The sequence below is a fragment of the Acipenser ruthenus genome, chromosome 18 (assembly GCF_902713425.1).
Source record: "Acipenser ruthenus chromosome 18, fAciRut3.2 maternal haplotype, whole genome shotgun sequence".
NCBI lineage: Eukaryota > Metazoa > Chordata > Actinopteri > Acipenseriformes > Acipenseridae > Acipenser > Acipenser ruthenus.
In genome coordinates this window covers 12,599,678-12,627,629 of record NC_081206.1, presented here as the reverse complement: position 1 = coordinate 12,627,629, position 27,952 = coordinate 12,599,678, and the positions used below count along the sequence as shown (strand labels likewise).

Sequence of the window (27,952 nt, the reverse complement as noted above, 5' to 3'; positions counted from 1 at the left end):
AAAAACTACCCCTACATGTCTTTGCAATATACCTGCACAACGTATTCCTTGACACTCTATTCCCCTATGCAATCTGAGCAAGAATATCCTTTCTGGGCTCCAGGCACTCGCCCCTGTCTTAACTACGCCCATATGACATAAAAGGCATCCAGTGTCAGGTCACGACGGCTTCCGCTTCTTCTCCGTGTATTTAAAACTCAAATACGGTACAGTTACAAATTAGTTAAACAACCAAAAACGCCTATAAGCTTAAAATAGTTTGTTTACAAGTGCGATTTCTGTATATTTGACGACGCTGCCCCGAGCATTTCTGCTTTATTTTAGTGGCTTCCTGATAAAAAGAAAGACCAGTACCCATCACAGACGAAGCCGGCAGTATGAGAAATTTTAGCCAATAAGAGGCGAGAGTAGGCGGGTTTGAAACGCCTCAGCCAACGGAGGCGAGAGTAGGCGGGGTTCGGCTCTGCTCTGAGCTACACACAGAGAATGGTTTGCTGGTACGATAGTGCAGTAATGCGAGCGTTATTTCTGGATACAACTTTTATAAATGTATCAAAGGATAACTACTTTTAAGACCGACGTGAAAGAAGAACGCTACCATTTGCGACCCAGTTCATCGTTAATCGAGGTAAGCAATAACACAGACGCTATTTACAATAATATTCAATTTTATTCAACACATAATGTTTGTTTACTACATGCGTCCACTTTAGCCTGTGCGATATTCCCGGCTGCCAAACATGTCTTTCTGTCATATTCAGTGATATTCTCCAGAAAGATGTGAGTATTAAGTGCATTCTTCCAGTTTAACCTTCAGCGCTCCTCTCCGTTTCACTAAAGCATACGTTGTTTGCTTAACAGTTTATTGAAACTAGTTAGTAACTTCGAATCTGATTTTATTATCGCTTTTGTTACAGTGTCCTAACCTTTTCATGAAGTGTGCCATCATTCCGCAATTACTCAAATACTGTATGCAATGTGTTTATGTATGTGTAGTCTGTGCTTCTTTCACTGCAACACGTTCAGGAGCTGCGGTGTGTCTGTGGCTGGTAATTTGAACTGCTGGATCCAGATTTATCAATGCAGCAATAACAAGACCTGAGTCATTGCAATCAGATTGATTTGCTGGATCCAGATTTATCAATGCAGCAATAACAGGACCTGAGTCATTGCAATCAGAGTGATTTGCTGGATCCAGATTTATCAATGCAGCAATAACAGGACCTGAGTCATTGCAATCAGAGTGATTTGCTGGATCCAGATTTATCAATGCAGCAATAACAGGACCTGAGTCATTGCAATCAGAGTGATTTGCTGGATCCAGATTTATCAATGCAGCAATAACAAGACCTGAGTCATTGCAATCAGAGTGATTTGCTGGATCCAGATTTATCAATGCAGCAATAAAGGACTTCAGTGAGATCATAAAAAGGTCTAGACATTGGCCTCTGTGTTACACATCAGTCAGAGTACAGTGTGGGCCAGCACTTCATATTCAATATTTCTTTAAATAAATTAGTGCTAGGACAAATATTTGATATTTTTAGACATGTATTCGGATACAGAAATGAGATGTTCGTATTCGCTACAAGTGACAAAAATACTTTGTTTATACAAATTCCATATTTTGTTTCTAATGACGTGCATATACATTGACACATCAATCACCAAAACTACTACATCCATTTTTAAGAACATAAGAAAGTTTACAAACGAGAGGAGGCCACTCGGCCCATCTTGCTTGTTTGGTTGTTAGTAGCTTATTGATCCCAGAATCTCATCAAGCAGCTTCTTGAAGGATCCCAGGGTGTCAGCTTCAACAACATTACTGGGGAGTTGGTTCCAGACCCTCACAATTCTCTGTGTAAAAAAGTGCCTCCTATTTTCTGTTCTGAATGCCCCTTTATCTATCTCCATTTGTGACCCCTGGTCTTTGTTTCTTTTTTCAAGTCAAAAAAGTCCCCTGGGTCGACATTGTCTATACCTTTTAGAATTTTGAATGCTTGAATCAGATCGCCGCGTAGTCTTCTTTGCTCAAAACTGAAGAGATTCAATTCTTTGAGCCTGTCTGCATACGACATGCCTTTTAAACCTGTGATAATTCTGGTCGCTCTTCTTTGCACTCTTTCTAGAGCAGCAATATCCTTTTTATAACGAGGTGACCAGAACTGAATACAATATTCTAGGTGAGGTCTTACTAATGCATTGTAAAGTGTTAACATTACTTCCCTTGATTTAAATTCAACACTTTTCACAATATATCCGAGCATCTTGTTGGCCTTTTTTATAGCTTCCCCACATTGTCTAGATGAAGACATTTCTGAGTCAACATAAACTCCTAGGTCTTTTTCATAGATTCCTTCTTCAATTTCAGTATCTCCCATATGATATTTATAATGCACATTTTTATTTATTATTATTTATTATTATTTATTTCTTAGCAGACGCCCTTATCCAGGGCGACTTACAGTTGTAAAGAAAAATACATTGCCTGCGTGCAGTATCTTACACTTTTCTCTATTAACACTAGAACCGCCGGGTTTATGCTACTACCTAGAACCGCCAGCGGTAGTCATTTTGACGGGTACATTTTAAACAGCTTCGATATGAAAATGAAACACAATCTATCAGATACAACTCAAAGGTTTTATTTATGAACATCATAGCTAACATTTGCATAGCAGAAACATCGTATTTAAATGAAAAAAATAAACATAAAAGGCTTTATTTTCAAAATTAGCGCATATACAGTGGCTCTCAAAAGTATTCACCCCCCTTGGACTTTTCCACATTTTATTGTGTTACAACATGGAATCAAAATGGATTTAATTAGGAGTTTTTGCCACTGATCAACACAAAAAAGTCCATAATGTCAAAGTGAAAAATAAAATCTACAAATTGTTCTAAATTAATTACACATATACATCAGAAAATAATTGATTGCATAAGTATTCACCCCCTTTGCTATGACACACCTAAATAAACGCTGGTGCAACCAATTGTCTTTAGAAGTCACATAATTAGTTGAATGGAATCCACCTGTGTGCAATTAAGGTGTTTCACATGATATGATTTCAGGTTAAATACACCTGTCTCTGGGAGGTCCCACAGTTGGTTAGTACATTTCCTAACAAAAACTACATCATGAAGACGAAGGAACATTCAAAGCAAATCCGGAATAAGCTTCTTCAAAAGCACCAATCAGGGGTAGGATATAAGAACATTTCCAAGGCATTGAATATCCCCCGGAGCACAGTAAAGCCCATTATTAAGAAATGGAGAGAATATGGCACAACTGTGAATCTGTCTAGAACAGGCTGTCCTCAAAAACTGAGTATCCGGGCGAGAAAGGCACTAGTCAGGGAGGCCACCAAGAGGCCTATGGCAACTCTAAAGTAGTTACAGTCTTCCACGTCTGAGCTGGGAGACACTGTGCATATGGCAACAATAGCCCGGGTGCTTCACAAAACTGGCCTTTATGGGAGAGTGGCAAAAAGAAAGCCATTGTTGAAAAAAACTCAGAAGGCATGTGGGAGACTCTGAGACCAAGTGGAAGAAGATTCTATGGTCTGATGAGACCAAAATAGAGCTTTTTGGCCTCAACGCTAAGCGTTATGTTTGGCGCAAGCCTAACACCGCACATCATCCTGAGAACACCATCCCTACCATGAAGCATGGTGGTGGCAGCATCATGCTATGGGGGTGCTTCTCTGCGTCAGGGCCTGGAAAGCTCGTGAAGATAGAGGGCAAAATGGATGCAGCAAAGTACAGAGAAATCCTGGAGGAAAACCTGCTGAAGTCTGCAAGAGACCTGGGACTTGGGAGAAGATTCATCTTCCAGCAGGACAATGACCCCAAATATACAGCCAAAGCCACACTGGAGTGGCTTAAAAACAAAAAGTTAAATGTCCTGGAGTGACCCAGTCAAAGCCCGGACCTCAATCCAATTGAGAATATTTGGAAAGAGTTGAAAATTGCTGTTCACCAAAGGTCCCCATCCAACTTGACGGAGCTTGAGCAATTTTGCAAAGAAGAATGGCCAAAAATTGCAATGTCCAGTTGTGCAAAGCTGGTAGAGACTTATCCAAATAGACTCATGGCTGTAATTGCTGCCTCTACCAAATATTGACTCAAGGGAGTGAATACTTATGCAATCAATTATTTTCTGTTTTGTATTTGTAATTAATTTAGAACAATTTGTAGATTTTATTTTTCACGTTGACATTATGGACTTTTTTGTGTTGATCAGTGGCAAAAACTCCTAATTAAATCCATTTTGATTCCATGTTGTAACACAATAAAATGTGGAAAAGTCCAAGGGGGGGGGGGGGGTGAATACTTTTGAGAGCCACTGTAATGCATGACGTAAAAAAATGAAAAAGTGTAATAAAATAAACATTTCAAAAAAAGATATTGTGTAAACAGGTGTAAACTGCTGTATGCACATACAAAATTGTGAAAACGAAGTCATTATTTACAAAAATAACATAAAAGGCTTTTTTTCATATTAGCCTACTGAATCCCTACTAAACGCAGTAGGGATTCAAGGAAATGCATGCACATGGATTAGGGAGTGGTTAACATGTAGAAAACAGAAAGTACTGATTAGAGGAGAAACCTCAAAATGGAGTGAGGTAACCAGTGGTGTACCACAAGGATCAGTATTAGGTCCTCTGCTATTCCTAATCTACATTAATGATTTAGATTCTGGTATAGTAAGCAAACTTGTTAAATTTGCAGACGACACAAAAATAGGAGGAGTGGCAAACACTGTTGCAGCAGCAAAGGTCATTCAAAATGATCTAGACAGCGTTCAGAACTGGGCAGACACATGGCAAATGACATTTTAATAGAGAAAAGTGTAAAGAATTGCATGCAGGCAGTAAAATGTGCATTATAAATATCATATGGGAGATACTGAAATTGAAGAAGGTATCTATGAAAAAGACCTATGAGTTTTTATTGACTCGGAAATGTCTTCATCTAGACAATGTGGGGCAGCTATAAAAAAGGCCAACAAGATGCTCGGATATATTGTGAGAAGTGTTGAATTTAAATCAAGGGAAGTAATGTTAAAACTTTACAATGCATTAGTAAGACCTCACCTAGAATATTGTGTTCAGTTCTGGTCACCTCGTTACAAAAAGGATATTGCTGCTCTAGAAAGAGTGCAAAGAAGAGCAACCAGAATTATCCCGGGTTTAAAAGACATGTCGTATACAGACAGGCTCAAAGAATTTAATCTGTTCCGTCTTGAACAAAGAAGACTATGCGGTGATCTGATTCAAGCATTCAAAATTCAAAAAGGTATAGATAATGTCGACCCAGGGGACATTTTCGACCTAAAAAAACAAACAAGGACCAGGGGTCACAAATGGAGATTAGATAAAGGGGCATTCAGAACAGAAAATAGAAGGCACTTTTTTACACAGAGAATTGTGAGGGTCTGGAACCAACTTCCCAGTAATGTTATTGATGCTGACACCCTGGGATCCTTCAAGAAGCTGCTTGATGAGATTCTGGGATCAATAAGCTACTAATAACCAAATGAGCAAGATGGGCCTAATGGCCTCCTCTCGTTTGTAAATTTTCTTATGTTCTTATAGCACGACTTCAAAAAATGAATTGCACATTCCCATTGTGTAACGGGAATGTGCATTCAGGGAATCATACTTCAAAGTAGCCCCCATATTAGCACAGTGCACACAGATGTAACGCTTATTAACTTGTGTCAGTTACCACATACTGCTCTTTCACACTGGGCACAGATATCAGAAGTTTTATTTTTACTGCTTTTAGTTACCTGGCATTGTCTTCTGTTGTGGGTGTCACTTGATGCGCACTGTGTCCAGGTTGAGCAGCGTTTCCCTGCCGCTTTGCAGTTTTCTGATCGAAATGTTTCTGCCAAAGCTCCGTGGCTAGCATCATAAGAGATCTCTCCTACTGATATTTTCCCCGGAGCATTCATTGTACAAAACTAAGGAATTGATGGCTGCCATGTCCAGTACATTGTAAAATATAGCAACTGGACACTGGTGATTGCTGTCACAGAGTACTAAGTTTTGCGCAGATGGTGGAAACGCTTTTCTTCTTTGTTTAGTGTTGCAACCAGGCTGTTTTTTTTCTTCAACTGTTTTGCTAATTACAATAAAATAAAATAAAAAATATATATATTGGTAACATTCATCTCTTTTCCTAAGCACGGTTACATCAGCCTAACACATGGTCACCCAGTCTCTGACCAGCGGGGCGAGTTTCATCTTTGCACAGGTAGGGGTAGGGTCCGCTGCCAGCCAAAACTTCATCCCAAATTTGACAGGTTTGCTTGTCCAGCGACACCGTGCTTTTGTCGGAAACAGCTGCTTGTTTATATAATGTTTTATGTTTAGCTTGAAACAGGCAATGCTGTTTTCAATGAAGTAATTCCAAATTTCTGATGCCAAGGCAAATATATCTGTAGTTGCTCTCAAATCAAAATACAAAAATAAAATGATTTCTCAAAAAATTCTTGTAATATTATAAGACGTCAGACTACATATGCTCACGTAGACAGCCAGATGGCAGTTCTCCAAGGAATTGATAGGATTACAATAGAGATTTGAATAACACACCTCTAGACGTCAAGAGCAATATTCTATTCAAATACATACTGCTGAAACTCCGTGGAGGTAGAGATAACAAACTGGCTTGCATTCATATAAAAAATAGAGTATTGTCGGTTATACTAACAATAAAAGCATGTATTGTAACAAGCTGTCAGAATGACTACTTTTGGCAGTTCTAGGTAGACGTGCTCATAACTTTTATTTTTGCGATTCTGACTTTCAAACGTTGTAATACATGTATTTAGGAAAAGTCAAGAACAGACAACCACGGATCTTTAACACACACAGAGTAATTTAAATTTTAAAAGTGAAAACCGTCAAAATGACTACCGTGGTGGTTCTAGTGTTAAATGTCATTTGCCATGTGTCTGCCCAGTTCTGAATGCTGTCTAGATAATTTTGAATGACCTTTGCTGCTGCAACAGTGTTTGCCACTCCTCCAATTTTTGTGTCATCTGCAAATTTAACAAGTTTGCTTACTATACCAGAATCTAAATCTTTAATGTAGATTAGGAATAGCAGAGGACCTAATACTGATCCCTGTGGTACACCACGAGTGACAGTATTAACAAAGTCACGTCACCTATTACAAAAAAAAAACCAACCTGTGACTAATAAAAACAAGCCCAATTCCGCTTATTATAAGCGGACTTGGCAACTGTGATAGTGCGTGGCTAAGTATGTGAACTTGCCTTGTGCACTGAATGCATGCCTGCCACAGGGCTCCCCTGGGTCCTAAACCCTTCCGTACAGATGGGGATTGCAGTAACCACACACCGGACATGAATTTTGCAGCCTAAAGGTATGCTGACATGAGGGGGTGTGACAGGGTGGCTGGGATGTGACGTCAGACAGAAGCAGGAAGGAAGAACTGACACCAGGCACTGCAGTTTAAAGTAAGACGCGGCTGGCCGCCGTTTTTATTAAGCAAAAATAAATAAAATATTCAAACAAAAACACTGTGCTCACAGAGAAAAATAAAAGGTGTAAATAAAACAAATCACGAACACAAAATATACTAAATACAGGTCGGGCTGAGCTGTAGCCTTCACTGATCCTGTATCTTTTTAGTCTCGTTTTCTCTCCGTTTTCTCCTTGCTCTCTCCACTCCTAAAACACCCCCCGAGTGCAGAGAGCTGCAGGTTTATATATCGTGGCCGAGGGGTTTAACAGGCTAGTAATTATCCTATTACCCCTCGGCCACAATCTGCACGAGTTTATTAATTAAAGTGCTGTGGATGGGGCTTCCCATCCATGCTAAACAAAACAAACAAATCGGCTACGCCGTCCTAAATACATAAATAACAAAAACAATAACCCATCCCGCAGCGTTTCGCCGTCATATAAATACAATACTAAATCATAATAAACAAATACAAAATAACACGGGCAGAGGGGGACCCCGTTCTAAAATAAAATAAACAAATCAATGTACAGGGCTGCTCGCCTGTTACAGGGGGTTTAACAGTAGTTAAAGTTTTGAGCAAAATACGGGAGAAAAACTGTCCCGGGAGATGTCCGGAAGGGTCCAAAATACGGGAGACTCCCGGTGAATACGGGAGAGTTGACAGGTCTGCAATACCCAACTTCTTGAAAATGTTGTGTAGTGATTTTCATATAGACTGTATATGAAGGCTTGAAGTTAATGTATATTTGGTAGCATTTTGCTGCCCAAAACCGACCGACCCAGAGTGAACACATACATATTTACTGGTATTATTTTTTTTTAACATGTACATTATTAGTATCTTTCATAAAGCGGGGAAACCATTGCTAATAGAGCTTCACGATAGATGACTGAGGTTTGTACCGCCCCATAATGCAAATCGTATTGGACAGTGGCGTACAAATACCTACAGTACTACTGAACAACATGGATACAATTTAAAGGTATGAAGTTTATTTTATAGACCAAAAGTAAAATTAGGTAACTCTTAAAAACATTACGATTTTATAAGATAACAGACAATGACCTAACAGGATATTAAGTTTATTCAGTGTCTATAAAATGCTAATTTAATCTGTCGTGGAGATTCTTTTGTTATGATGTTAACCCTGGTTTCACCCACGCTAAAAATGAACACATAATAGGTAGATAATTATTACTTTATCAATTCTGACTACAAAAAAAACAAGAGCAAATAGCTAGCTATAACGTTACCATGGTCCTAGTAAAATCTTCCTTGTTTTATCAGTACAATTAAGAGAAATACAATCTTGAGGTGCATTAATTTATCTGTTTTCTATTTATAATAGATTATCACTACCTTGTTATATATAAACACACATGGCTAACTAATGCCACTGTTTAATAAAACAAACACAGCGTATTTCTTTTCCTTTTCAATTCGAAGACGACCACAAACCAATACTTTTGAGATATGTCTGCCACAGGTCAGGTATTCACTGAGCATTTTATATTAAAGCTGCCGATACCCCTCCGTGGAGTGACGTCCTCAGTCCCGTCCATCAAGGTATTAAATAGTCACTATGCGGAGAACTCATTCTCTTTTGCCTCTCACAACCACGTAAGTAAGGTGGGTATACACAAACCTCTTTCCAGTTATTCATTGTCTCTTTTTAAGAGCCCTTCACTCAGAGTTTTCTGTGAGTTCCTTGGCAATTTTATTGCTGGAAATCGGCTTGCCACTTCCCTGGACTCAGAACTCGGCAGCTGAAGCCTGATCTAAACGCTGCACAACAGCGCTCCGTTTTAAAAGAAGTATTTAACAGCCTACATCGCATAGCGACTGAAGTCTGCCTTTACTAACCTTGCAGCTTGCTGCCTGTGTTTTCTATTTTCCTCTGCCCTTGGCAGCTTTTGAAAAATACCAGAGAGACGTTTTCCTTCAGCGAGCCCCAGCTCTGCTGTGCTCGCTGTTGAGCGGAGTACTCTGGGCCGCCTTGGCACGCACACTTTCTGTGCACGGCCTAGTCTGCCCCTAGAGGTTGTTCGATTGCTATTTATTACTGCTCACAGAAAAACCCTTACACTCCAGCTTGCTGTTGAGTGTCTGTGTGTGTTACTGCCTTGCAGTTAAAAAAATAAATAAGAAACAACAACAAACGTGTGCTCCCTCCATTCCTACTGTTGAGTAACCCCACGCACATTCAAACCACTCACCCAAAAAAGCAGTATGTAGGTCCTTTCTTTCTCTCTGTCTCTCTTTTTCCCACATCTGTAGGCTGTGCCTCCCTGCTGCAAGTTACGTGCTGCACACGATCCAGACGGCACCATCTGAGATCTGCTCTAGAGCCTCACAGGCGTTTGTGTCTCTGCCTCGACCACCGTCACGCCTATAATGTCGGGCATTCACCCTTGTCCCACAAGACAAACGCACATTGTGTGTCTGGTATTTGGGCAGGCAGCACACCTGTTCTGCCTTAGCAGATAGTACATTCTGTCCCATTTGCTGTCACAGTTCACAGGCGAGACCTCCACGGTCAGCCCAGACAATCAGGCTCCAGCCCCACTGCCTTCACTGGCGGTCGCCCCGGTCGTCTCGGAGAGAAACGGGGCGAAGAGCGTGGAGGAACACAGCGCCATATCCATCGAGGCATCCTGGGATGGAGACTTGATAGGACGTCCAGAACCAGAGGTCCAAGAGATGACACAGGAGGTGGGCCCCACCTCTGAAGTTGCTTCAGAGACTGACATGGCCCCTCCCTCAAGCTCAGTATAGGCGCTCATGGAGCAAGCCTCCAGCTTCCTTCAGGTTCCCTGGAAGGCAGTGCCTGAACAACGCCAGTCTGTGTTCAGACCAGAGCAAGCTTCGAACCCCCAGCCTTTTCCGGTGTTCCCTGATTTTCTGGAGGAGGTCTAGTCCTCCTGGCACCACCTGGCCTCGGAGCCCAGTGTATCTAAGAGCGCGGCCTCACTGGCCTCCTTGGATGGTGCAGAGGCGAGGGGGCTAAAACAGTTTCCGCCGGTGGATTCCACCATAGCGGTCTTGGTGCGAGCTCCCCCAGTGGGAGGCCTGTCTAAAGATCCTGTATGCCCTAACGGCCAATGCAGGATCACAGAAGCCGTACGCAGCTGAAGCGCAAGTAACGTGCCTGGCCAACACAGGAGGCCTCTTGACGGCCTACCTGGATGGCACGGTGCAATCTATCCCTTCCCGAACCACTAGCTTCGGAGCTACGCCTGGTTTTGGGTATGCTATTGCAGATCTCCGACTTTCTGGGGCAAGTCCTGTGCAGAAGCCTGGCAGGCTTGATGGTAGCACGCGGCAGCTGTGGCTGTCTCAGGCCAGGGTCCCAGATGCCTGTTACAGGGGTTCTGTGTCTACATTCAGCTCTGCATTATTCATTGTTTGTAGCTCACTTGGCTCTGCTGTTCAAAACAACTGTGACTCACATCACAGCAGCTTCTGACCTGCTGGAGGCAGGGCAGGTGACTGCGTCTTCAGGCCGTGGCTGGGAGGCTATTTCCACCGAAGCTCAACGCATAGCGGCACCTTGTCCTCCACCACCCAGCTTTGTTTCTGACTTTCTCTCTCACCTGGACTGATAACTACCTGCTCTGGAACCACTGTACGACAACCAATTCATTATCTTCCTGTCTGTCTTCCCCGCACCCTACCTAAATTACTCCCACTCCCGTCATCCCCTGCTTTCAGTATAGACCCTATAGCTAATTCCCAAGCTCCATGTGAGTGCAGGGCTCTACATTTAGATTTTTAACTACTGGCCATGGGCCACTGAGCTAGTGTTTTTACTAGCCTGAATGCAATTTTATCTGGCCCAATATATTTATATATTTTTTCATGATGGTTTTTATTTTCAGTATGTTTCTAACTGTGTATGGTAACCAAAGAAAGCCCACGTCTCAAAAGAAAGTGGCTAAATGAAGCCTTTCTGTATATGTCACTTCAGCCATTTAATATGCACACGTGTGTGCTTGTCAGAAAATGAAAATACTGTATTCAGGATTTGAAAATGTATGTGTGCAAAAGATACTCATTTTTTCACAAGCAAACCTGCAACCGAGCTGTTACCATACGGTCACAGCAGTGCTAAAACTGAATTATAATAATCCTAATTAGGGATGGGTCAGTGTAGTCGAATACACGATTGCACGAAAATAAAAATAAAAATATTGAAATAGCATATTACATATTCGAGTACACAAAAAATAAACGTATACATTAGCTACTAGCAGAAGCAAACGCATCTTACTTTTTTGAATACTGACGCTTAAAGTGTTTGTCAGTCTTAAACTTGTTATTTAAGAAAAGGCAAGATGGAAAGGAGTTGGAAAGGATTTTTTTTTTTAACTCTGGACTGCAGTTCAATGTAAAACATCTACTGTTGACTTTCTGTGAATGGATGGAGTAACGTCAACATTTGCACTGACCATTAAAAGTACAACCAGGTGTTCTTCTTTTGAATTATTTACAGGTTATTGAATAAACAAAGTAACTTGACTTAGATTCATCTGATGTCAGTACTTGATGGCTAGTTGTAATTACTAATTGTAATGTATTTTCTATTGTTTTGACCAGGTTACAATATTTACACTAAGATTATTTTATAAATATTATTTGTTAGAATTTAAACAGATGTAGAATATTTAGGTTGCCATATGATAGGTGTTATTTTATTCTGAATACACTACAGCAAAAATTATTTGGTGGGTTGCGCAGTATTATGCTACTGTTGCTTTAATTGGAAGAGATACACACTGTGACGTTGCTGCTCCTTGAGTTCTGTATGTTAATTCAGTAAACAAAAGGAAACACTTGTGCCTAAGGAAATAGGGTATTGAATGAAGAAATCTCGTCTTGGGACATTGTTTGTACACTTTGTGAACCCGGCTAAACTTTACCGGCTTACACTGTTAAGCTGTCTGCTTGTACACACGCATTTGCCTTTTATTCTTGGGAGCGTAAGGGACCGGAGTTTGGGTAGTCGAATACACAAAAATGTTGCACCCTGTGTATTCAAATAGGAAACTATTTGAAATTCCCATCCCTAATCCTAATAATAAATACTATTAAAACAATATTCATAATACAAAATAATAACAATCATTCTCAGAGTGTTGTCGCTTGTGTAGCCTCCCCCAGTCAGCGCCAATCTTGCTGAGTGATACCAACGAGTCCTGTAAAGATTATGAATGGAATTTTTGACCTGAACACATCGGATCCCAAAGTTAGACAGTTCGATCGCGTATCTGGGTATCCATCGGGACATCTTACTGTGAGACTGGATATGATGTCAATGAAATGTTGAATTCACAACAAATAAAGCTGCTGTTTTATCTGCAAGTCTGGGAAACTGACGCCAAACAAGGCAGAACATTACAATGTCATAATGAAACCACATGAAGCCTCCACTCTAAATGTTCAGCTTCATCTTTTTCTTTTTCATAATTACTTTATTTATGATTTATTGATCCCAGCGCTTTCCTTTTGGTTTATTGGTTGCTTGGTTGTAGAAAACCCAGTTTTGTAAAAGATTTGCCATGTCGCGAGAATGAGTACCACCAACACAGCACTTCGATACAAGGTCTCATATTCTGACTGTACAACAAATATGACGTGCAGCGGGAAAGTTAAGATTAGTTCGTAATTATGTTTTTAAAAAATGGTTTGTAAATTAGTTTTCAGCTGTATGGCACACTGGCCCTGGATTCATGAAACGGAAGCTATGATTACTATATATATTATACTAGTTAAATGTAACCGGCCCAGTCGGGCCAGTGGTCAGGACAAACTGCGATCTCTACTGGCCCCGGGCCGCCGTGCCATGGTTAATGTCGAACCCTGGAGTGTTTGTCTTAACCCTTCTCTTCCCCCCCTCCCATCCCTTAGGTATTCCCTCCTCCAGCCCTGTTTTCTGTGTAGGTGACAGCATGCAGGATTTCACCAACTCCCTGGGCTCTGTGAGAGCAAGTCCTTCACTCTAATGTCCCGTCCCTACCCCCCCCCCCCCCCCTCCCCTTCCTCTCCCCACACTGTACCCCCCATACTACGCATTCTCCCTTTACCATTATACTCCTCGTCCATCTTCTCCTTGCCCCTGGCACCTTGAGCCACTCTGATCACCATTCCTCCCTGGTCCCTACTCTAAACTCCTCCATGCCTCCCAGCACCTACCTTACATTTCACATCCCCCTCCTTCCAATCTCTCCCTACTGCAAAGTAATGAACCTCTGTCGCTCCATTCCTTCCAACCTGATTTACCTCACCTTACTGATACTCCTGGCCCCTGACCTCCTGTTATGAACCTGCTTGCCCGACCCTGACCTAGCCTCTGGCCCTCTGCTCTCATATAAGTTGTATAATTTGTATCTCCCCACCCTAGCCCAATAAACTTAACCCTCTGCAGTCCATTTATTAAGTGCGTGTCAGGCGCGTCAGGTCCAATTTATTTTCACACGCGCAGTTAATTTTAGACGCGCTGTTTAAAAGTATTTTTTTCACAGTCAAACAGGTTTAAAAGGCCCTGCATATCAACAAAGCACTCACTAGGCATCTCCAGCCCCGCCTCACCCTTTCGTTCGCTATAGCTTTCACATATGCTAAGAAATAAATAATAATAATAATAATAGTCGTACATACCGATCGATCATCTCCGGATCACTCGTTTTATCACCAAACACCTCAATAATGCGATACAAGTCATTATTTTATTACTATAACATCTGAAAAAAGCTCTGCAAATGTCGGTGATATTCTCTGAGTGCTGATGCAGTCGCAGGCAGCTTGTTTCCTTATGGCCACCCCTATCTGATCCCAGGGGCAAGTATGACTATTCATGAGATACGCCCTTTTTTTCGGCTTGTCTCGGCTCCTGTCGCTCCCACTCAGCCATTGAATGGTTTACTCTGCTTTTTCACGAGAAAAAACGACTAGAAACCCGTTTTTTGCATTTTTTTGATGATGTCGGACAGGGTCTGACATTGGACCGGATAGGAATAATTGCAGTGTCGGACCAGGTCCGACATAGGACCGCAAAGGGTTAAACCATTTTGGCCATTTTGTGTTAGATTTAGATTTGTCTGCTTTTGGGATGTAATTGTTTTGTGCCTCTAGTACTACATTTTAAAAAAAACAGCCATCCTTTTTCTGTGGATGTTTTCTCTATTTTACTCCAATCTACTTCTATTAGTCTCTGTTTCATACCTTCGTAGTTTGCTTTTCTAAAATTGTAAACCTTAGCTTTAGTCATTACTTTTGGGGTTTTAAAAAATATTTCAAATGAGACCATGTTGTGGTCTGAGTTTGCTAGGGGTGAGACCAAATAGTCGAACATTCGACTATTCGATAACGATTGCACCTATCGACAAGTGAATCCAACATTCGAAAGTTTAAAAAAAAAAAATGTATATATTGATTTTATTTTAAAGCCTGTACTGCTGATTGGCTCTCTATGTAGCGGTAATGAAGATTGACTGGAGGGTGGGATTTGTTATTTCTTGTCTGTGATTGGCTAAACTAGAACGTACCTCGGCTAACGATGGCTTCCTCACAGAAAAGTTCTGCATGGAAATACTTTGACAAAGTAAATGTAAATATGTGCAGTGCAATTAAACTACCACAAATCTACAACTGGTATGTTAACCCACCTAAAAGCCAAACACCCTTCTGTGACGCTAGCAACGACAGAAAAGGAAAGAGGACTGCAACAAACCGCCATTGCATCCTTTGCGGTGAGGCCTCGTCAGTGTGACAACGTACGTGCTGAAAAAACATCAGCCCTTATTGCTAATATGGTGGCAAAGGACATGCTTCCCATAAGTTTTGTTGAAGGTGAGGGATTTCGGGAGTTGATGAAATTTGTGGAACCTGAATACACAGTCCATGCACGAAAAACCCTGCACTAAAACAATTACCACTCGACTCGAAAAAAATGCATGCCGATTCAGCAGCGTCTGTCCGCAGAAACTTGTCAAAGGCTGAGAAGGTGGTGATTACTACAGATGCGTGGACTGCACCGAATACCGAGTCGTACGTCATAAATAACCATTTCAAGTCATTTCATTGAGGATTGGGAAATGAAAAACGTAGTTCTACAGACTCGCGCCACGCCAGAGAGGCATACAGCAGAGAATCTCGCAAATGTGTTAAACACCGCTGTAGACCATTCGGGTTTAAGGGGGGAAATCACTGCCTGTGTTCACGACAATGCCAGCAACATCATCTTCGGAGTTTGTTGAATGGGACTTGAATTTGTGCTTGCACACACTCTGCAGCTCGCCTTCAACGATGGCTTTAAACTTGGTGCCATACATAATGTAGTCGGTGCAGCCAGCCGTTTTGTGTCACATTTTTATCACAGTGCAATAGCTACTCAGGCTCTGAAGTTGAAACAAAAACAACAAACTCTGCCTGAGCACCGTCTGCTGCAGTATTGCCGGACCTGATAGACATGCTGATTTTTTTAAACAAGAATAAGTGAACATGATAATAATAATGGACATTGCTAGCCTAACTATTCCTAAAGTTTTTGTTAGGATTTTTTTTTGCTTCCATGGAAGGCTAGTGCGTTAATGCCACTCAGGCCTTTTTGTTCATTCATTTATTTATTAATATTATTAAGCTAGCTACATACATAGCAAGCTATTGCCTATACAGGCTATTTATTTTTTATTCACTGGAACTCGAACGCACAGGTATGTTGCCGATTTGATTTAACGTAGACCGGTAGTCTATATGTTGTGTGTGGTTTGAAAACGTGGGAAAAGTAAATCGTTTAGTTAAGTGGATTGTATAAATTAGCTAGCTAGATAGTCTAATGCATTTTGTATTTCGCTGTTATGACCGTAAAACATTATTGCCACAAGGATGCTAATGTTAAGGCATTTGCCTCGCAGCTCACATTGCTAAACTATTATTGAATGAAAATTAAATTAATAATTGAATAAAAATTATACAGGAGACGCCCATATTTTATAAGCAAGCGTTACTTTTTTTTTTTAAATTGTCACAACCTTTATAGTTCATTTGAAATTGTAATTAACGGAAAAGCTTGTGACAATATCGGTAAAAAAAAATAACACTTGCTTGCAAAATACGAAAGTCTCACACGAGAGTTGACAGGTATGCATGTTATTGCTGCTGTTATGGCATTTCTGTATGTTTCCTAATAGGAAGCTGTTTTTTTACATAGCCTAATGTTTATTGAACAAAGTTGTTAAAGTTGTTGTGTTAGCTAAGTATTTTAAAATAAAGTTCAGAATTTATTGCAATTGCAATAATTGTCACTTTGCATTATTTCGCATTTAATGTAGGTCTCATTTTGAATGGGAGGCGGGGGGGGGGGGCTATTCGATTAGTCGACCTCAACAGCTGTGGAATTATCGATAGTCAAAATATTTGTCGTGCACATCCCTAGAGTTTGCCAATGGCTCTCTGATTTAGTTATTCTGTCTTCGTTATTTGAAAAGACTAAATCAAGGCATGCCTCCCCTCTAGTCGGTGCCTTGACAAATTGCGTTAGGAAGCAGTCATTTGTCATTTCCACTATTTCAATTTTGTCCGTCGTGCTCCCCATCGGGTTCTCCCATTTTATACAGGGGAAGTTGAAATCCCCCATTAGTATGGCTTCTCCTTTTCTACACGCATTTCTAATGTCATTGTATAACAGATTATTTTGCTCAGCGTCTGAATTTGGCGGTCTATAGCATGCTCCTATTATGCCCTTTGAATTTTTGTCCATTATTCTGACCCGTATTGATTCAGCGTTGTTTTCTTTGTCCAGATTTAACACCTGGGCTTCAAGACTATTTCTTATGTATAGCGTTACCCCTCCGCCTCTTCTGTCCTGCCTGTCTTTCCTATACAGTGTGTACCCACTAATATTATATTCGTCTCCATCACTCTCAGACAACCAAGTTTCTGTAACACCTATCACATCGTAGTAACTTGTTAGTGCAGTATGGGGATGTTATGGGGATGTTTCTCATCGGACGGGACTGGGGCACTTGTCAGGATAGAAGGGAAAATGAATGGAGCAAAGTACAGAGAAGTCCTTGAAAAAAACCTGCTGCCCTCTGCAAGAAAGCTGAAACTGGGACGGAAGTTCACCTTTCCGCATGACAATGACCCAAAGCACACAGCCAAAGCTACACTGCTAAGGAACAAAAAGGAAAATGTCCTTGAGTGGCACTGTATAAGTTCATAATTTTCTATTAAATGTAATGTTATAATTATATTTAAAAGTATGATTAAACTGACCTGTTGAATTATTTTACAGCGGTTAGGCTCTCATTGATTAAAAAAAAGTATATATTTTTTTTAAAAAAGTAAAAAAAAAATTATATATATATATATATATATATATATATATATATATATAATCACATGTAATTACAGTACAAACAATGCAGAATGTTATGTAATGTTTGTGTATTGTATTTAATGGGATATTTGTTAATAAAGTATATTTACAAAAATATTTGTTTATCTGTCTATCTTTCTATTTGCTTTTAGATGTGTATCCCAAGAAATATCTGTGGAAAGTTCAAAATACATTTTTGTTAATCTATTACTGTGGCAAAGTGGTTGATAGTGTGCAGGTGATCAATGAACAGACAGACAATTTATAATCCAGGTGCAAAGTTTGTTTAATGATATTTTTATGTCGAGAGTCTGACGGCAAAACAAACCAAACCAAACAATAAACCAAAAATGAAGGAATAGATTACGTTGCTTCGACCCCTATTTATACCGTCACTCATGACCCCTTGGTAAACGATTGCAGCCGCTCCTCCAATCCGCGGCTGCCACATCATTACCCTTCCGGGTCGATGAGTTAGTGTACCGAAGCTCCGTCTCTTCTCTTTTCTACATGACGACTTCCTTTTAACCCTTAGAACGAAGTGTCAAGTCAAGTAGTCCAGGGTACTCTGTTCCCGTTAGCGCCCTCACAGGTCAGGAGGGAGATTTACCACCAAGAATCATTGTCTTTCTGTCACATATCCCATCGCTCAGAGTGGAGCCAAAGGAACACTCGGCAGAATCTATCTTTCCCATTACTCCCCCCTCCCGGCTAAAATTAATCTGCATTTTGGTGGTCTTTCCCTGCATGATGTACCATGTGGTACATGAAGGGCTGTAATGCCAGATACCACCGAGTTGTCCGGGCATTGCTGTCCTTCATTGTGCTTAACCACTTGAGTGGGGCGTGGTCTGTGACCAGATCAAATGAGTGTCCCAGCAGGTAGTATCGTAAAGAGTGAGTAGCCCATTTAATGGCCAAACACTCCTTTTCGACTACGGAGTAGTTGCGCTCCCGAGGGACCATCTTGTTACTAATATAAAATATCGGGATTTTGGTGACAACGGGTTTCACCCTTCCATTTTCCATTAAAAATCCCAAATATTGAGTCTCTGTTTTGGGAAATGCACATTTTCCCAAGTTAGGTGTTCTGAGGAGGGAAGCAGCAACATTACCTTGTCTCCTGGTTGAAAGGTTCGAATTAGTGCTTTTTTGTTGTAATGCTGCTATTGTCAGTGCTGAGCCGATCTGAGGTTGTCCAGGGCCAAACGACCGACCAAATCCAGACGATCTCTTAGTAGGAGCACATGCTACACTACGTTTTTGGACGAGCCTTTGTGCTCCTCCCACCCCTCTCTCAACAGATCGAGGATGCCACGAGGCTGTCGACCGTACAAGAGCTCGAAGGGGGAGAACCCTGTCGAACTCTGCTGCACCTCTCTCACTGCAAAAAGGAGGTAGGGAAGGAGCGATGCCCAATGTTTTTGATCTTGGTTTACAAAACATCTCATCATCTGCTTTAGGGTCTGATTTAAAATGTTCCACCAAACCATCCGTCTGTGGATGATAAACAGATGTCCTGATGGGACGTATTTTTTATATTTTATATACCTGCTGTAGCGTGTTAGACAGAAAGTTGGTTCCATGATCAGTCAAAATCATCTTGGGGATCCCTACTCTAGCCATAATATGCACTAATTCTTTGGCAATTGCAGCTGCACTAGTGGATCTCAATGAAACTGCCTCCGGGTATCGCGTTGCATAATCTACCACCACTAATATATGTGTATACCCGGAATCAGAAGGTAGCAAAGGGTAGAAATAATCGGCAGTGAAACAAAAGGGACGGGGCACACTCGACCCGGCGCTACTCGCTGGCAGTCTGGGCATGTGGCTACATATTTCGACACATCAGTATGAAGTCCTACCCAATAGAATCGAGCCAATATCCGTTCCCTTGTCTTGTCAGCTCCGAGGTGCCGCTCAAAAGGGATATCATGCACCAGCCTCATGACCTCAGGCCGACAAGGCGGTGGAACCATTGACTGTGTTACAGACTGCCCTGTGCCCGTGGCTAGATTTATCCTATACAGTAATTGCCCCTTGACACTGAAGTGTGGAAATACTAGCGCCCCAGCACCATCAACATCCTTACCTTCAATGGACCGGACCTGCCCACAAGCGTGCACTAGTGACGGGTCATTATGTTGGCCCCGCACTATGTCCGCACTTGATTGCCACATGTCCGGTTTATTGAGAGGGGCGGGAGTACATCTGCCCTAGATGGCCAGTAACCTCGCCCTCTTGGTCACACTGTTGGTTGCATCTAAAACAGATAGGGGAGAAGGAAGGAATATTGGTTAAATGTTTCTCTCGTTGCTGGTATGGCAATGGGGCCGGTGTAGCAGCTTTACCCCTGGGGGCCAACCTTGACCTCCATGAAGGGGAGGCAGGGTTGCCCATTGTGGCTGGAGATCTAGGAGGTCTCGGTCCCGGTGTTGTAGGTGGAGCAGAGAGAGGAGGTGGTGTGCAGCTGCTCCGGTGGACGGGAGCTGTGGCCAGGTTGGTGTGGGCTGAGACCAGGGTGTCTTCAAAATCCTCAGCCAGTTTTAGTCTTCCAGGGTGGTGGGGTTGTGGTGCCGTATCCATACCTGGGTTTCGGCGCCGACCACATGGCAGAATTGCTCCACTGCTGTGGCTTCGCTCATTTGCCTACCCGTTTTCTGGGCGGGGTTTAGCCAGTGCACCATGTGGTCACACAACTGCTGTGCAACCACCCTGGGGCGTGTATCTGGGGATCTTCAGTACTCCCGGAATCGTACCCTATGCGTTTCCTCCCGTGACGTTGAGCCGGCATAGGATGGCTCGCTTTACCAGGTTGTAGTCGGCGGCTTTGGTGTCCATCGTGGCCTGATACGCTGCCTGAGCCTCCCCGATCAGGCAGGATCCCAGCTGGCTCGCCCAGTACATTCTGGGCCACGACCAGGTAAGCCTCGGGGTCATCCTCCGCCATCATTTTCAGTGCCCTTGACTTTGGGGCCATCATCACAGGTGCCGTTGGTACTGTGGTCTGGATCGCCAGACCGACCTTCTCAACCAATGCCGTGTACCACTCCAACCTACGTCTCTCCGCAGCCTCCTATCTGCTGTCCAGCGCCTCCAGCAGCGCTGAAAGTGCTGCGTGACCCATAATCCCGTGTTCTGACACCACGTGTGGCAAACTGGTTGATAGTGTGCGGGTGCAGGTGATCAATGAACAGACAGACAATTCTAATCCAGGTGCAAAGTTTGTTTAATGATATTTCTATGTCCAGTGCCTCACGGCAAAACAAACAGTAAACAATAAATTATGTTAAGTAATACAGCAGCGTGTATTACTTAATTTGTAATCCCCAGGTTTGTCCCGAAGTAATAGTCCAGTTTTTATTATACACCCACACAAAACACGTACACAAGTCCGTTAGTGGGTGAATTAGTGCTAGTGGTGCAAATACAATTATTTGTGATAGAAGTGCAGTGCTGTTCCGGGTTTGTGCTGGCCTTTGGCGACAGTTCCGGAACGTGTTAGCTGTCTAGTGATAACAAGCAACAAATAGACAGAACAAACAAACACTCACGATACGGATACACAAATCACAGGTCCTTCCAGGTCACTTTTCATTAACCAAAACGAAGGAAAAGATTGCGTCGCTTCGTCCCCTAATTACACCGTCACTCATGACCCCACATCATTTCCCTTCCGGGTTGATGAGTTAGTGTACTGAAGCTCCGCCCCTTTTCTAAGTGACTGACTTCCTTTTAACCCTTGGAACGAAGTGTCAGGTCAAGCAGTCCAGGGTACTCTGTTCCCGTTACTTCGCGCCCTCACAGGTCGGGAGGGAGACCACCAAGAATCATTGCCTTTCTGTCACAAGTACTTAGAAAAGAAAACGCTGTAGATAACAAACACAAAACTACAATGGAGCTGGTATTACTTTGTATGTTTCTACCTCTGCTAATGAAGTCTTCATTTCTCTCAAGCTGTGCTTTTGGTGCTGCTTGTTAACAATTAAACGTAGATTCACGCCATGATTATAGTTATAATGTTAATGGTATGATCTACACTGCAATAACATACTCAAATAAAAAAAAAATCACCTGCAACAAAGCTGGAATTGCATTGCTTCGGTTAGTTGATGGAGATAGATCAGTATGTGAAATATTTGTTAGGGTCCGCTTCTCAATTCAGTCTCGCTAAAAACTTACAACGGGGTTACAAAAACACGCCTAGGGCAATTCTCATCTGGATGATCATCAAATAAATCATATACTATCATATACTGTCACAGCAGAGACAACCCAATGCCCCCTGTGGTTCTCCCTCCGCCACTGCACCGGTCCATTAGGCATCGACGCCCTAGCCCACGAGTGGCCCAGTGCACTCTTGTACGCATTCCCGCAGATAACGCTGCTCCCCGCCTTCCTCGAGAAAGTCAGGAGAGACAAGGCAACAGTTCTCCAGGTGGCCCCCAGATGGCCCAGGAGAATCTGGTTTTCAAACTTTTGCCTGCAAGCCCAGCCCCAAGAGATTCTGCTGCATATGGATCTCCTCAGTCAGGTGAGAGGCACCCTCTGGCACCAGACTCCAACTGTGGGTCTGGCCTCTGAACGGAACGGTCTGTCCTAGGGCCTCCTCCACAAAAACTTCATATTTGAGATTTTTCTAAAGAAACACATTCCACTTTAGTTTAGCACAAAGTGGTTTCAATAAATACTTTCTGATTTAAATATAAAAGTCTACTATGTGATAGTTTTGAGTTATTCAGTCTATTTCAAACAGTAGGTAGGTGTTTATTTTTTCAGAAGCGGTACTCCAGATATAGAAGTGTTACAGACAGACAGACAGCTGGTATTCTCAATCACTTCTGATTTAATAATGTTAATATCAAGTTCCATCACAATTAGAGAAGAGGTTCTCCAGATGTGTGGGAAAATGTGAAGAGTAAGTTATTGTGGGATTCAGAGTGGTTCCATACATTCCCAATAAACAGAAACCTACAGGTTAAAATCTGTGAAAAGCATGCATTATTCTGTTTTGTAGGTAAATAGGGGGTGTGATACTCGGACAGCCAGAAAAGCAGCTCACCGGTCTCTCTTCTGTGTGAATGCAAACCATGTGACGTGAACCTGCGTCAGTGCTTCAGTGTGAAACAGACTGCCCCGGATTGCACTCTGACTGTTATTCACGTAACTGTATCTGCCGGATGTAATGTCCGAGGTTTTGTAAAGTCCAGGGTTTTCTGGGGGTACGTTTTTTTACGTGCTTGAATTGGGCCAGATTTTTGTTGAAAAAAAATAAATCGATAAATACAAACTTTGAGAAATGCAGAAATTTCTCAATTATTTTTTATTTTTTTTTAAATTCAGTAAACATGTATAATAAAAGATATGTTTAATCCTAAAGTTTGAAATGTTTTAAAACGGAAACTAATGTGTTTTTTTTTTTTTTTTTTTTTTTTTTTTAGACACACTACTAAACAAAGATGGAATTGGTGCAGATTAAAGAAGAGCAGCTCCCCCCAGTGGCACAAAGCAGCATTGCCGAGGATGTGTCAGAGCTGGGGTCCATCTGTGTGAAGGAGGAGGCTCCTGAACTACTGATCAAAGCAGAGAACAAATCTGACTCAGAAATCTGTGCAGAATGTGGGAAAAACTATCAGACTCGCCCGAGGGCTGGTAATTCCCGGTGTTCGGTTTGCGATCAGAATTCCAAGGGGTCTGAAATACCCAGACACCCATCAGAGCCCACCCACACCTGCCCCGAGTGTGGCGCCAAATTCAGCCACTCAAACTCTCTGAAGAGACACCAGCGAGTTCACACAGGAGAGAAACCGTATCACTGCCCGGACTGCGGGGAGAGCTACGGCAGACTGGAGCACCTGAGAAACCATCAGCGAGTTCATACTGGGCAGGCTCAGTACCAGTGCTCCCAGTGCAAAAAGAGCTTCAGCCAACTGGGCAACCTGAAGCTCCATCTGAGGATCCATACCGGGGAGAAAGCCTACCACTGTGCTGAGTGCGGGCAACTCTTTGCACAGCTGGGGGATCTGAAGCAGCACAAGCTGATTCACGCTGGGGGCGACACTGCGTACCAGTGTTCCCAGTGTGCGGCAGGCTTCTCCCAGTTCCAGGAGCTGAAAGAGCACCAGAGGGTCCACGCTAAAGGGGGTGCGGGTTTCGTTGAGCCCCCCGAGAGCTTGTTTATCTGCGAGGAGTGTGGGGACAGCTTCACCCAGTCGGGGCATCATAAAACTCACCAGCGCATTCACACAGGAGAGAAACCCTATCACTGTCAGCAATGTGGGCAGAGCTTCACTTATTCCAATCAGGTTAATACTCATCAGTGTGCTTAGTGGAAACTAACATCACTGCTCTCTCCAACTTCAGAACTACAGCTCTCATCATCCCCCCTTGTTACTGGCAGTGCAGAGGCATGATTGGAGCTGTAGTTTCTGTTCTGATTCTGCTTGCTGGATGTTGTCCTTATCATTTTAGTGAGAGTTCTTCAGCTGTCTGTATATAGAACTATTGCAGAGCAGTTGGAGGTTTTACAATCCTAGTGATTAATTGCTGGGACAAACATGGGTTTTTCATGCTCCAATATTCTGTGATAATGTAAAACTTGCTGTAACAGGGGGTGTTTTCCACTCACGATAGACAGGAGAGACACGAGGTTGTCTTTGCCATGCCACTCAGACGTGCAGATTTATTTACAAGATTTCATGCAACTCTGGTTGCAGTTGCTGGTGGCCGCCACTAGGGAACCAGCAGTGGCAGCCTTAGTGCTAAAGGATATACACACAAGTGAAAATGAAAATAAGAAATACAAAATGTAAATAAAACATAGCTAACAAAATAAAGTTGGCCTACTGGCAGCCGAGCTCTACCGCCATTAAAAGGAGGATCTCACTCCAGGAATCTTTTCCCTGATGCACTGAGATATCCTGGGGTGGGATTAAATAGGAATCTTCTCCCTGACGCACTGAGATATCCTCGGGTGGGATTAAATAGGAATCTTCTCCCTGACACACTGAGATATCCTCGGGTGAGATTAAATAGGAATCTTCTCCCTGACACACTGAGATATCCTGGGATGGGATTAAATCTCCTGAAGTAATCTCTCGAATTGCTGTTAACACATACTGTGACCACTAGTAGTGCATCCCTTTGACTGCTCCCCCTGGTTCCACACACTGGCGTGAGGATCCTACAGCCAGACTCGCTTTGCACAGACAGTTTGTAGAACAATGGAACTGGCTTTCCAGCCCCTTGTGAAAGGCATGTGGCCAGGGTTCACTGATAATCAATGAATCCCTGGCCACATTGCACACTTATAAGAAACGGGATCCCAACCCCAGCCCTTTCATATCTAGAGCAAACTTAGGTTCTGACTCCTAGCGTCATTGTTATTGTGACCCTAAAATCTGTCGTTGGCTGCAGTAATTTTGCCTATATTATTATTATTATTATTATTATTATTGTTATTATTATTATTATTATTATTATTATTATTATTATTATTATTATTATTATTTTAATTTTTTAATTTTTTTAAAAAATTCTGAACGAGAAACATTTTAAAAAGCTGTAAGGAGAGGCTCACCACAGCTAGTCTGTATTCACGGTTTTTCTATTTATTCATTTTCATATGCTCAATTACTGGTACTAGAGTAAAACTTAGGGTAGGCTGATGTGACAAGCTCCATTATAATAGTATTAGCTATTGGATTTGGGAATAAGACATTTTTAACATCCTTAAAATCAGACTAACAGTTATGAGAAACACCCAAACAAATCCGGTAAAAAACAATATTATAGTGAGATGTACTAAAGCTGCAGACAATTACGACAGTTACAACTGCATCAATTTGTTAAGAACTTTTGAAAGCATGTTTTAAACAGTCAATTGTTGCTGGCAATTCCCAGTATGCTTTTTCTCTTCAGCCACTAATCCCTCCAGCTCATTCTGAGCATCTGTGGAGGTAGGGCCACGGAAAATTCACGGTACTTTTTCAAGAAATTCACGAATGACAATAAAAAAATAAAAAAAAAAAATACATTTCATGCATTGTCACGGAAGTGCCTTTTTTTTTTTAAAGTTTCTATTGTAAGTTGCCTAAAATTAATAGTGCATCAAAGAAAATCACCAAGGTTGAAACATTTTAAAATGTAATGGTAGCTATGAGTCAACATTTACATTGTAACGTTTAAAACAATCTTTTAAAATGTAACAAACAAGGGTCATTTTAAATGAAAAAAAGTAACAAGCAGACAAAACTGATTAAAACAAAATAAGTTTGAATGACAATTCTGGCAACATTGTCGAGTTTTGTAAATGTTTAAAACGTTTTAGGCTATGTTCATACAGTAATTAAACGGACTGTGTTGTATAGCGTTATGCTGACTTTGAAAAACAAAATGTTAAAAACAGGGTTAAGTGCAAGTAACAAAACCGAAACTTTGTGTTTTTCTTTACACACACTAAATTATATACAGTGGCTCTCAAAAGTATTCACCCCCCTTGGACTTTTCCACATTTTATTGTGTTACAACATGGAATCAAAATGGATTTAATTAGGAGTTTTTGCCACTGATCAACACAAAAAAAGTCCATAATGTCAAAGTGAAAAATAAAATCTACAAATTGTTCTAAATTAATTACAAATACAAAACAGAAAATAATTGATTGCATAAGTATTCACCCCCTTGAGTTAATATTTGGTAGAGGCACCTTTGGCAGCAATTACAGCCATGAGTCTATTTGGATAAGTCTCTACCAGCTTTGCACATCTGGACACTGCAATTTTTGCCCATTCTTCTTTGCAAAATTGCTCAAGCTCTGTCAAGTTGGATGGGGACCTTTGGTGAACAGCAATTTTCAACTCTTTCCACATATTCTCAGTTGGATTGAGATCTGGGCTTTGACTGGGCCACTCCAGGACATGAACTTTTTGTTTTTAAGCCACTTCAGTGTGGCTTTGGCTGTATGTTTGGGGTCATTGTCCTGCTGGAAGATGAATCTTTTCCCAAGTCCCAGGTCTCTTGCAGACTTCAGCAGGTTTTCCTCCAGGATTTCTCTGTACTTTGCTGCATCCATTTTGCCCTCTATCTTCATGAGCTTTCCAGGCCCTGACGTAGAGAAGCATCCCCATAGCATGATGCTGCCACTACCATGCTTCACGGTAGGGATGCTGTTCTCAGGATGATGTGCGGTGTTAAGAACATAAGAACCTAAGAAAGTTTCCAAACTAGAGGAGGCCATTCAGCCCATCTTGCTCGTTTGGTTGTTAGTAGCTTATTGATCCCAGAATCTTATCAAGCAGCTTATTGAAGGATCCCAGGGTGTCAGCTTCAACAACATTACTGGGGAGTTGGTTCCAGACCCTCACAATTCTCTGTGTAAAAAAGTGCCTCCTATTTTCTGTTCTGACTGCCCCTTTATCTAATCTCCATTTGTGACCCCTGGTCCTTGTTTCTTTTTTCAGGTCAAAGAAGTCCCCTGGGTTGACTTTGTCTATACCTTTTAGGATTTTGAATGTTTGAATCAGATCGCCGCGTAGTCTTCTTTGTTCAAGACTGAATAGATTCAATTATTTTAGCCTGTCTGCATATAACATGCCTTTTAAACCTGGGATAATTCTGGTTGCTCTTCTTTGCACTCTTTCTAGAGCAGCAATATCCTTTTTGTAACGAGGTGACCAGAACTGAACACAATATTCTAGGTGAGGTCTTACTAATGCATTGGAAAGATTTAACATTACTTTCCTTGATTTAAATTCAACACTTCTCACAATATAGCCGAGCATCTTGTTAGCCTTTTTTATAGCTTCCCCACATTGTCTAGATGAAGACATTTCTGAGTCAACATAAACTCCTAGGTCTTTTTCATAGATACCTTCTTCAATTTCAGTATCTCCCATATGATATTTATAATGCACATTTTTATTGCCTGCATGCAATACTCTACACTTTTCTCTATTAAATTTCATTTGCCATGTGTCTGCCCAGTTCTGAATGCTGTCTAGATCATTTTGAATGACCTTTGCTGCTGCAACAGTGTTTGCCACTCCTCCTATTTTTGT

At 41.8% G+C, this 27,952-nt stretch overlaps 1 protein-coding gene across 1 annotated transcript; it reads left to right on the top strand.

The window, feature by feature from the left end:
* The first annotated feature begins 86 nt into the window (after positions 1–86).
* On the top strand, positions 87–25,902 carry LOC117431107 (zinc finger protein 239-like). Its single transcript, XM_034051779.3, has 2 exons — positions 87–628; positions 23,336–25,902. Exon 2 carries the CDS (start codon positions 23,354–23,356, stop codon positions 24,221–24,223), a length of 870 nt encoding a protein of 289 aa, XP_033907670.3. The 5' UTR covers positions 87–628; positions 23,336–23,353; the 3' UTR covers positions 24,224–25,902.
* The last annotated feature ends 2,050 nt before the right edge of the window (positions 25,903–27,952 follow it).